Source organism: Podarcis bocagei (genome assembly GCF_964188305.1).
Source record: "Podarcis bocagei genome assembly, chromosome: 5".
In the NCBI taxonomy this organism is placed as follows: Eukaryota; Metazoa; Chordata; class Lepidosauria; order Squamata; family Lacertidae; genus Podarcis; species Podarcis bocagei.
In genome coordinates, this window is record NC_138129.1 from 94,031,703 (window position 1) to 94,044,197 (window position 12,495).

At 43.4% G+C, this 12,495-nt stretch overlaps 1 protein-coding gene across 2 annotated transcripts in view; it reads right to left on the reverse strand.

The window, feature by feature from the left end:
- KIFAP3 (kinesin associated protein 3) overlaps positions 1–5,149 on the reverse strand; it is a 74,289-nt gene extending 69,140 nt beyond the window's left edge. The window contains exon 1 of one of the 2 annotated variants that reach the window (XM_081194371.1): positions 5,012–5,149. In XM_081194371.1, coding sequence (XP_081050497.1) covers positions 5,012–5,073 — 62 coding nt within the window. In that variant the 5' untranslated portion in view covers positions 5,074–5,149. Of the gene's footprint in view, positions 1–1,639; positions 1,833–5,011 lie in introns of those variants that run through there. The other variant, XM_081194370.1, reaches the window with a different exon arrangement.
- Positions 5,150–12,495: the final 7,346 nt, after the last annotated feature.

Below are 12,495 nucleotides of genomic sequence, written 5' to 3' on the forward strand. Positions count from 1 at the left end.
CCCAAAATAGCAACCACACGCTCTGTTTCGGCAACTGCAACTTTGGTTTTAAAAAGCCATTTTTGCACCTAGTTTTTACGCTGGGGCTGGCCTCTCCAGACAGGATTGGGAGAGATCCCTGCTTGAAACCCTGGATGTCCCTGAAGTACAAGTCCCATCATCTCTGATCACTTGCCATGCTGGCTAAGCATGGACCACTCATAATCTCCAACTCCTCGTAAGATTCCATCAACTGTGTCTCCGAAAATTTTTACACATCTCTTGGGAAGACAGGCGAACTAATGCCAGTGTACTGGAAGAAGCAAAGATCACCAGTGTCGAAGCAATGATTCTTCAACATGTACTTTGTTGGATTGTTCACTTTGTTCGGATGCCTGATTATCATCTTCCAAAGCAGCTACTCTATTCTGAACTTAAAAATGGAAAGCGTAATGTTGGTGGTCAACAGAAGAGGTTTAAAGACTCTCTCAAGGCAAATGTTAAAAAATGTAGTATAAACACTGACAACTGGGAAACACTAGCCTGCGAGCGCGCCAATTGGAGAACAGCCTTTACCAAAGGTGTCATGGGCTGTGAAGACGCTCGAACTCAGGACAAAAAGAGGAAGGCACGCTTGGCAAACCCCCACTGTGATCAATTCCCCCCTGGAAACCAATGTCCCCACTGTGGAAGGATGTGTGGATCCAGAATTGGCTTCCAGAGTCATTTACAGACTGACTTTTAAAACCGTGTTTATGGAAGACAATCTTACTCGACTACGACGAATCGCCAAAGAAGAGGTTGGCTGATGGGAGTTGTGTTCCATCCAACACTTCATGGGGGGGACCTGATTCGGAGCAAGATGAGCCAATGGTCTGACTCAACCTGAGGCAGCTTCCTCAATCCCACTAAGTTCTCACCCACACCTCAAGGGCCCTCACCTTGTCCCCAAACCCACCGCCAACTTCAACCCGCCACCCCACCCCAAGGACCCTCACCTTCTCCCCCCACCCCACCTCAAGGACCCTCACCTTGTCCCCAAACCCACCCTCACCTTCTCCCTCCACCCCAAGGACCCTCACCTTCTCCCCCCACCCCAAGGACCCTCACCTTCTCCCCCCTCCCCACCCCAAGGACCCTCACCTTCTCCCCCCTCCCCACCTCAAGGACCCTCACCTTCTCCCCCCTCCCCACCCCAAAGACCCTCACCTTCTCCACCCACCCCACCTCAAGGACCCTCACCTTGTCCCCAAACCCACCGCCAACTTCAACCCGCCACCCCACCCCAAGGACCCTCACCTTCTCCCCCCACCCCACCTCAAGGACCCTCACCTTGTCCCCAAACCCACCCTCACCTTCTCCCCCCACCCCACCTCAAGGACCCTCACTTCCTCCCCCAACCCACCCTCACCTTCTCCCCCCACCCCAAGGACCCTCACCTTCTCCCCAAACATGCCGCCATCTCTCCCCTCCCCCCCGGCTTTTTCTCCACCTCCCGCCCCCCTACCCCAAACCTCTCCGCGACCCCCTCACCGGCGCCCCTCCCGCCCCCCCAACTCGTTGACATCTGAGGGGGGGGTGAGGGGAGAGGGGAGGATGCTCGGCCGGGGGGGGCCGTTTCGCTGCCGCTCCCTAACCACCAGGCCCTGAGGCACTCTACCTCTTGAGGTACCGGGCGTCCTCCCCCTGCATGGCGGCGGCCGCGGTGCTGAAGCGCGAGGGGGGCTGCGAGGGGCGCCCGTCGCCGGCGGACATCGGGGGGGGGCAGAGGGGGCGGGGAAGGCGCCGTTGCCAGGGAGACGGAGAGAGCGAGGGATGGAGAGGCGGCAGGCGGAGGCGGAGGGCAGCGAGGCGCAGGCGCAGGCGCGGCCTCCGAACTGCGCAGGCGCGCGCGGCGTCACGAGGGGGCGGGGCGAAGGGCTCTGAGTCGGTTGAGCTCTGTCAGTTTTGGAATATGTCCCTATATGTCTCTCTGTGAGAGACTAAATTTTAATTCAGCTAATTCTTCGTTGTTGCCTTTTTTAATGTTGGGGTTTCTATTCCTCTGTGTTTTTAACTTTTCTTGTTGAGTCCCTCAACGGGGGTGGGGTGGGGAGGCGGGGTATCAATCAATCAATCTATCTATCAATCATAATAATATCTATTATTTGATTATTGATGTAAACCCCCAAAATGTATTTTCTATAATTAAATTTTTACCTCTGTCTTCAGTACATTTTATTTTATTGCTATGGCTGGTGGCTGATGCAAATAAAGATTTTTCTGATTCTAATAATAATATATATATTTTAAATCAAACAGTCAGTAATAATAATAATATCTATTATTGACGTAAACTCCCAAAATGTATTTTCTATAGTTATATTTTTACCTCTATCTTCAGTACATTTTATTTTATTGCTATGGCTGGTGGCTGATGCAAATAAAGATATTTTTGATTCTAATAATAATATATATATTTTTAATGTTGGGGTTTCTATTCATCTGTGTTTTTAACTTTTCTTGTTTTTAGCCTGTAAGCTGCCCTGAGTCCCTGTTGTGGGGGCGGGGGGGAAGACAGGGTATCAATCAATCAATATTAATAATATCTATTATTTGATTATTGAGATAAACCCTCAAAATGTATTTTCTATAGTTAAATTTTTACCTCTATCTTCTTGTTTTTAATCTGTAAGCTGCCCTGAGTCCATGTCGTGGGGGTGGGGGGAAGATGGGGTATAAGTAAATCTAGAATAATAATAATATTAATACAGTGGTGCCTTGCAAGACGAAAAGAATCCGTTCCGCGAGTCTCTTCGTCTTGTGGTTTTTTCGTCTTGCGAAGCAAGCCCATTGGCGGATTAGCGCTATTAGCGGCTTAGCAGGCTTAGCGGATCAGCTGCTAAGCGGTTTAGCGGCTTAGCGGATCAGCTGATAAGCGGCTTAGCGGATCAGCTGTTAAGCAGCTTAGCGGCTTGGGAAAAGGGGGGGGGAGGAAAAAAAACCCGCAGGAACTCGCAAGACATTTTCGTCTTGCGAAGCAAGCCCATAGGAAATTCGTTTTGCGAAGCACCTCCAAAACGGAAAACCCTTTCGTCTAGCGGGTTTTCCGTCTTGCGAGGCATTCGTCTTGCGGGGCACCACTGTAACAGAGGAAATTTTCCAGGGGTGGATGTGTAAGCTGGTGTCCTAAAAATATATATATACTGAAAAGCTTAGAAAACATTCAGTTAACAACTTTGGGCAGGGCAGTCTCCCAAAGCTTAACAAAGTTTTGGACGAGCTTTGAAAACACTCAAATAACAACTTGGGGGAGCAGTCTTCCAAAAATGCTCAACAACTTTTTGGACGAAGCTCAACTATTTGGGGGGGCATCTCCCCCCAAAAGCAATTTTTTGGGGGAAGCCACAAAAATCCTGGCTACGCCCATGCTGGGATGTTGTTTCCAGGTGTTAGAAGTAACTACAAAATATCCTCTGTGCAAAACGAGGCTGCTTTTCTCAGATTTGATAGTGTGGGGTTAAGTCTCGCTGTGTTAATAAAATTGTGGAGTTGGAAGAGACCCTGAGGGTCATCTTGTCCAACCCCCCAGCAATGCTGGAATCTCAACTAAAGCATCCCTGACAGATGGCCACCCAACCTCTGCTTAAATATCTCAAAGGAAGGCGAGTCCACCACCTCCCATGGGAATCCGTTCTACTGCCGAACAGCTCTTGCTGTCAAAAAGTTCTTCCTGATGTTTAGTCAGAATCTCCCTTCTTGCAATTTGAAGCTACAGTGGTGCCCCGCAAGACGAATGCCTCGCAAGACGGAAAACCTGCTAGACGAAAGAGTTTTCCTTTTTGGAGGTGCTTCGCAAAATGAATCTCCTATGGGCTTGCTTCGCAAGACGAAAATGTCTTGCGAGTTCCTGCGGGGTTCCCCCCCTTTTTCTAAGCCGCTAAACCGCTTATCAGCTGATCCGATAAGCCGCTAAAAGCGCTAATCCGCTAATCCGTCAATGGGCTTGCTTTGCAAGCCGAAAAAACCGCTAGACGAAGAGAATCACAGAACGGATTCTTTTCGTCTTGCGAGGCACCACTGTATTGGTTCAGGTCCTTCCCTCTGGAGAAGGAGAAAATAAGCTTGCTCCATGTGACAGCCCTTGAGATAGAATCATAGAATCATAGAATCATAGAGTTGGAAGAGGCCACAAGGGCCATCGAGTCCAACCCCCTGCCAAGCAGGAAACACCCTCAGAGCACTCCTGACATATGGTTGTCAAGCCTCTGCTTAAAGACCTCCAAAGTAGGAGACTCCACCACACTCCTTGGCAGAAAATTCCACTGTCGAACAGCTCTTACTGTCATAGTTGCAAATGGCTATCATAGCTTTCAGTCTAATCTTTAACTTGGGATTCGGATGTACTGTACAGCTCTGATGCTTAGCAGACCAGAGGAGTAAAGGATTACTGGAGGGACTTTGGTAAGTAATCCTGATAAGTTACGGTGGTGACCTTCTAGTGAGCAATCCCACTACCAATTCTAATGAAATATTTCCATTTACAGACTGGAAAACTGAAACAGCAGTCATATCCATGCCAGTAATGGTCCATATGAGTTCGTATATGCAAAAAGACAAAAGCAAGCAATGTGGAAACAAGTTTTCATTATCTGGAATATTCTGGGAATGGCTCCCTAGATATTAAACTGATCTCCATGAAGATGGGTGGGCCATTAAAAAAAAAATCCATTATCTCACTGCTAGTCAATGGAGTATTATAGATACTTGTATGACAAGAACGATTTTTTAAATGGGACCTCTTTCTGTGTGAAGTTATAAAATGCATGGCATTAGAATTCAACTCAGAATTTATCTGCATTGCAGGTGATGGGAGAGTTTCCAAGTTTTGTTTAATACAAGATAAGACCTTAACCTGTAGTGTTTGTTTAATTTGCTTTAACTGATAGTCTTTAATTTAATACAGAAGTCAACCTACAAGTGGTTGTTGGTAAAAATGAATATAAAAGGGATCTCTGCCCATAAAATGGAATTCCTAGTCAGGCAGCCCTACCTAGTAATGATGCTGAAAAATGGGTCCAAGGCTTCCTGCTGTCCAGGTACCTCGCCCATCATGATGGACTGGGATGTTCTTTTAGCATGTGACTGAATTGATACTTTAAAGGCAGCTTTGGTGAAAAGGGCATTGGTGTTGCTGAGACCCAGCATCTTAGTGACCTGTGAACTGTGACATCACTATGATAACTCCAGACTTACTTGCTAGTAAGAAAAGGAAAGCCACGGTGGTCATTAACTTGTGCTCTTTGTCTTTCTGGGGTTTTGTTTTTCTCTAAACATTTTTTGTCCTAAAAATAACATTTATTTATTTTTACAAATTTTGGTCCTTTTTTTGAGCCAAATTTGTAAGATTTGGATACATTTTAATCCAAATGATTATTGTTAAGTTGTGGGTGAACATATCACACGACACAGCGATTCTTCAAACAGCTCTTGTTTATTCAGAGGCCAGAACAGAACTGAACTGAAGGGCTCAGTCAGCTTCTTATATAGAGCTCCAGTACAATGTTATTGTAACAACTTTCTAAAACTATCCAATCACTGAACGTCACTTTCGATCCCTTATTTGCATAACTATCTACAGTATCCCCCTGCTGGCCCAGGGTGAGAACTTCAGTACATAACAATTGTTATGTTCTGATTCATGTAATTGGAGTCCAATTGTTTAAAAATGTGCACCAGATGAAATTCTCCTTCCCTATACGTGGGATGTATTTTTAAGGGAACATTTTAATTACAGTGGGCTAGATTTAACTAAGTTGCGCTTACGGAAGCCAGCACAAAAGTCTTGCTAGTGCAGTGGGACTTCCTTATTCTCCCCCTGTGCCTTTCCCAAATTTGTTCAAGAGGGTCAGGAGAACCCTGCAGGAAGAGAGGGGTGAAATGTTTGCAATGACAGAAAAAATCTCATTAGTGCAATGCTGAATGCTTCCCTAAATACTTACATCATCATACATCATCTATCATTTAATTTGTACGCCGTCTTTTGATCGTGCTCATGGTGGATTACAACATGAAAAAATACATAATTGCAAACACAATTGTTACGAAAAATTCTGGGTGCGGGGCTACTCTGCCACCCAGCACGTCGGACTAGGTCCGCGGATCCCTGCGGAAGAAAATGAGCTCAGCCGGACAGGAGCAAACTGCAGAAGATCCAAGTTTATTGCGCAACAGGTTCAAGGCGAGATTGAACAGCGAGAAAGGGGTGACATGAACTTTTGAAATTTCCCTCCATGTCCCAGAATACAGTGCAAAATACATCCCAGTTACATCATGAATACATTAAGAAGAGGTTGGGTTACACAGATTACATCACGAATACATTAGGAAGAGGTTGGGTTACACCGGATTAACATATGGAGGAGGGAGGGGGGAATATGCAGAGCTGGAGATATGCGCAGATAAGCACATCCTGAGAAGACAATGGTCCATGTATGCATAGTCTGTCACCTGGCATTGCCCAGAGGAAGGGCTTGGCAGAGCTATTTGAGGGATTATGGAGGACAGGGGAGGTGTCATGGGGTCCTAGAGAAATTGAGCAAACTGGCACGTTGATCTTCTATGAATTTTATAGATTTTGACATTGACAATTGGAAATAAATGGATATATTGTAGCGAAGAAGGAGGTGAAGAAGACATGCCCCCCCTTCCGTATCACAATAAAAGATGTCATAAACAATAAAATGTCAAAAAGTACACAACAGAATTCGACCATTTCAGCATAAATCAGAATAAGTTCTCAAATAAAGATGCAAAAAAAAAAAAAATCAGTAGTAGCAACAAGCTCCCCCCTCCCACAAAAAAACCTAAACATTCATTCATTCACCAACAACCTTTATCTTCCAAGAACGTCCTCTTTGTTTCATTCTTGCAACAAACGTTTTAGGTAGGTTAGGGATGGTGACTGGCCCGATGTCATCCAAGTTGGAATTCAAATCCTGGTCATAGTCCAATACTCTAACCATCATATCCTAGCCCAAGATTCTGTTTAGCCTCAGTTTTTGTAGTTGCAGTCATTCAGGGCCTCACCCTCCTAGGTTGGGTGGGAAAAGGCCTGCAAAGAAATGATTCAAAATAAAACATTATAATTAGGGAAACTTTCTCAAGGAAAAGCAGTGTAACCTAAGAAGCAGGGATTGTCAATGAGCTTTCCATTGTAACTAGAACACTTTTAATGTTTACCTTAAAAGCTCTGGCACTTGAGATTGTCTTCATCCAAATTTACTAATATGTATTTTACTAATCCAGGGGAAATACTGTCCTATGAGTCCCCAAGGCTTAATATCTAGGTGTTGGATATTTGATAAACTTAACATGGTGCTTTCTTAGTGAGATATAGCCCTCCCGGGACAGCTTTGTACAACCCAACCCATTAAAAATACAATGTATGCTTCCCTTGTCAGGTCACTTCAAGCATTTTTCTTAAATTTACATTTGTTACTTGATCAGACTCCTTATCCCCAATCTCCAGAGGAAATCTTTAGTCTTTTCATGTCACAATGGTTTCACAGTTACTGGGGGCGACTTGAAACAAATGTTATTTTAACTACTAGTCCTGAGTTAAACAGAGCGGAAGAGAGTCATGTCAATGCAAGGAAAGAACAGAAGTATTTTTAATTACATTATGTATTATTGTGGTTTTATACTCTAAACCGCTCTGTGATCCTCAAATGAAGGGCAGTTTATAGTTGTTATTATTATTATTATTACTATTGATGATTATACAGTACAGTAATAGTAAACTACTAAAAATAAAAGCAGATAAAATGGTTTGTAATATGATTTTTAAGGTCAGTGAGTAAGTCCAAGTGACCACTTACCAACTGATAACGTCCCAAGCTCTGAAGGTAGCTATATCAAAAGCTGTTCATTTGTAGTGTTCTACATTCCATCAGGTTTTGAGGATTTATTGTAACCACCACCTGGCTCTCCAAATAAATGAATACATATAGAATACATAGGAATACATATGAGTAGTAAAATTATCCTCCCACTTGATAGAACATTTCAAAAAACCACTGTCTTCCAACACAAATTATCTGTTGGTGTATACAGTTTGTGGACTTTTCTTTAAAAACACATACAGGCATCCCAAACAAGTTCTCAAATTATGAAACTGCATGCACAACTTGTGACTCACCAAGTTAAAGACCCTTCGGTTAGCTGTATTGTCTTGCTCTTGATCTCTGTCTAGGCGTGCACAAACTGGGAAGGGATACCAAGCCCTTTGCAGGCCATGGCACATGCCTGGTGGACTGCATTTGACTTGTTGGTCACAGGCTGTGCAGTCATGGACTGAACATGGCAGCTGAACTGGAATGGTTCTCAAGAGAGCTCTTATATTTACGGGACCACCTCTCCTGGTCTGCCCCGCAGAGGACCTTAAGGTCCATTAATAATCATAGTTTAGAGGTCCCGGGCCCTAAGGAAGTCAGATTATCCTCCACCAGGGCCAGGGCCTTCTCAGTGATGGCTCCGACCTGGTGGAATGCTCTGTCCCATGAGACCAGGGCCCTGCAGGATTTAACTTCCTTCTGCAGGGCCTGTAATAAAGAGCTATTCCACCTGGCTTTCCATTTGAACTTAGCCTGATCTTTTATTCCCCTTCCTTCCTTCCCCCTCCCCTTTTTCTGAAGATTACCCGCTTTGGGATCCCACAGCTAATTCTTCCCTGGTCTCCTCACTGGCCCAAATAGGACTAACTTAGCCAGCTAGCCCTGGTGACCATCTAGTGTTTATGGGATGGATTTCCCCCCTAAATTGAGTTTCAATTTATTGTTATTCACGTTTTATACTGTATTTTATGCTGTTTTTGTTGTTGTTGTTGTTGCATCAATGAAGTGTTTTAAATTTGTTGTTAGCCGCCCTGAGCCCGGTTTTCTGAACCAGGAAGGGCGGGGTATAAATGAAAATGTATTATTATTTATTATAATATAGGACATTGCTTTGTGTGAAAGGATCACCTACACAGCTCCGATAGAACCTAAGGCTCTATGCTCCAGGTTTCATATCTGCAATCCTACCTTGAAAGCCTGGGACTGAAGAAACAAGGCCTTCTGGTATTTCTGTATATAATTGATTCAGGAGTAAACGTGAAATGGCCTCAGTGGAACACATCTGGCGAGCCTCTCTGAGGAGGGAGTTCTGTGATGCCAACTCCTGCAAGGTCATAGAATGTGAGCCTAATAAAGAGGAAGGGTTGAATGCTGGGAATGAGTAAGGTGAAAAGTCTGTTGATAAAAGAGGGGAGGGGAAAAGGATTCAAGGGAAGAAAGCAGATAGCAAGGCATCAGAAAGTAAAGGAAGAATGAACATAAGCATCAAGACTGACAGTCTGAAAGAACTATATACAAAAAGCAGCCAAGTAATAATAATTTTTTATTACAGCCTTTGACTGTGTCAACCACAGCAAACTATGGCAAGTTCTTAAAGAAATGGGAGTGCCTGATCACCTCATCTGTCTCCTGAGAAATCGATATGTGGGACAATAAGCTACAGTTAGAACTGGATATGGAACAACTGATTGGTTCAAAATTGTGAAAGTAGTACGACAAGGCTGTATATTGTCTCCCTGCTTATTTAACTTATATGCAGAATTCATCATGCGAAAGGCTGGGCTGGATGAATCCCTAGCCGGAATTAAGATTGGCGGAAGAAATATCAACAACCTCAGATATGCAGATGACACACTTGATGGCAGAAAGTGAGGAGGAATTAAAGAACCTTTTAATGAGGGTGAAAGAGGAGAGCGCAAAATATGGTTTGAAGCTCAATATCAAAACAACGAAGATCATGGCCACTGGGCCCATCACCTCCTGGCAAATAGAAGGGGAAGAAATGGAGGCAGTGAGAGATTTTACTTTCTTGGGCCCCATGATCACTGCAGATGGTGACAGCAGCCACGAAATTAAAGGACGCCTGCTTATTGGGAGAAAAGCAATGACAAACAGACAGCATCTTAAAAAGCAGAGACATCACCTTGCCAACAAAGGTCCTTATAGTTAAAGCTATGGTTTTCCCAGTAGTGATGTATGGAAGTGAGAGCTGGACCATAAAGAAGGCTAATCGCCGAAGAATTGATGCTTTTGAATTATGGTGCTGGAGGAGACTCTTGAGAGTCCCATGGACTGCAAGAAGATCAAACCTCTCCATTCTGAAGGAAATCAGCCCTGAGTGCTCACTGGAAGGACAGATCCTGAAGCTGAGGCTCCAATACTTTGGCCACCTCATGAGAAGAGAAGACTCCCTAGAAAAGACCCTGATGCTGGGACAGAGGACGAGATGGTTGGACAGTGTTCTCGAAGCTACCAACATGAGTTTGACCAAACTGCGGGAGGCAGTGGAAGACAGGAGTGCCTGGCGTGCTCTGGTCCAGGGGGTCACGAAGAGTCGGACACGACTAAACGACTAAACAACAATAACAACAACAACAATAATAAGTGGCATATCATATAATTTGGCATGATGGTTTGCAGCTGGGTTATTTTGTTGTGTGTCCATTATTGAATTTGCGACTTAATTGGTTGTTTTTAATTATTAAAACAACCATTTAAAAAATTATTCTGCCGTGCTGAATGCCGTTTGCCCAGAGTAAAAAATGGGACAAAAGAGATGAATGCCTCCTGCAGCCTTGGAACCTTGGATCCAGACTTGGAGCAGGCATATTGAAATCAATGAGGCGTGTGGACTATTGTTTTCAGTTGGTCTGAAAGTATGACTAAATCATTGGACTGAACCCAATAATGGCTGTAACACAACACCTAAAAGCTATTATTACCTGTTTTCAACCTTAGAGGAGCAAGCAGGCCCCCTTTGAAGAGCAACTAACCAACAGAGGGCAACATGCCCATATGAAATAGTTCTTGCTCCTTGAAATTTATGGCCAAAAATAATATAGTGACCTCAAGCAATCACGCCCCTCCCCCTCCCCACAAGGGATCAATATTAACTTTGAATAATTCCCATATATATATTTTTTTTTGGGGGGGGGGGAGATTTACATTATAAAATGTATGTTCTAAATATACACCACCCAGTAAACAAATTTTTGCCCTTAGATACAGCACATACCTTTTTCAGAACCTCAAACTCTGTATCCTTCCAAGGCAGAACAATAATGAGCAGCTGGTTTTCTATTGCCTGGAGAACTACAGTTGGATAGCGAGTAATCCAGCATTAGTTACAAGTTGGAGGACAAACAATTAGTACACAGTATCAGAAGACAGGTAATGTACATTCCACCAAATGGTTCCTGTTGGAGATTTTTGACATAATCCCCTCTTTCTTTTGTATATAATTTTAACTAGTTTTTTAACATATCATTTTCAACAATAATAAAACATACTTTTACATCTTATTCAAATTTTTGACTTCCATCAATCCTGTCTGAAAATTTTCCAATCTAATCTCTCAGTGTGCATTTCTTATCTTCCCTATTACATTTCAAACTCATAACCAATATCTCTATCTTTTTCTACTTTGTAACACTTCGTATATTTCTCCTTACAAAACTTATTGTAATCCTACTAAAGTAATTTGTTGATTACAGTTGCTCTTCAAATAATTCATATACTTCTTCCAATCTTCTGTAAATCTCTGGTCCCGCAGGTTTCGAATCCTTCCTGTCATTTTGTCCAATTCTGCATAGTCCATTAATTTTGTCTGCCATTCTTCTTTCGTTGGAATTTCTTCTTGTTTCCATTTCTGGGCTAACAACACTCTTGCCACAGTTGTTGCATATAAAAACAATTTAACATCTTGCCTGTTAATGTCCTGACCTATAATACCAAGTAAAAATGCTTCTGGTTTTAAAAAAATGTATATTTCAACATCTTTTTCATCTCATTATATATCATTTCCCAGAAGTTCTTTACTTTTTTACATTCCTACCACATATGATAAAATGTTCCTTCTTTTTCTTTACATTTCCAACATTTATTATTTGTCTCTTTCAAAGTGGTTTTTCTCTCACTGATGGAATCTGCCTTTCTTGACTACAACAGAGAAGGACTTTGAATGTAAGGACTAACTGTATCTGTGAGTGTGAGTGTGTTCACCCAAAGTCCACCACCAGTTATGGCCACGCCTCTGCTATGTGGCCCCTGAGTACTCACTCACCACCCCATGTGGCCGAAATGTGGCCCACTCCTAGTTTAAGTGTAACCCCCCCCCCAAAAAGAAAACCAGTTTACAGTGTTTTGAAAAATACAGACACATCCCAAATACCCTAAAACAATAAATAGAACTTACTGCTAAATGCACCATCCTGTGTCTTGCTGCAGCATCACACAGGCACGGGGGGGGGGGCATGTTTTGGTGCCATCAATTTACTTTGTGCTTCATAGGGTAACATAAATGCAAAAGGGAGGGTGTGTGTGGAAGAGATGGCATGTCAACAACTGTGTCCGCACAACATGACAAAATGATGTGACGTTGCCAGCATTTTCACAATGTAGCAATACAACAGGCAGTTATACC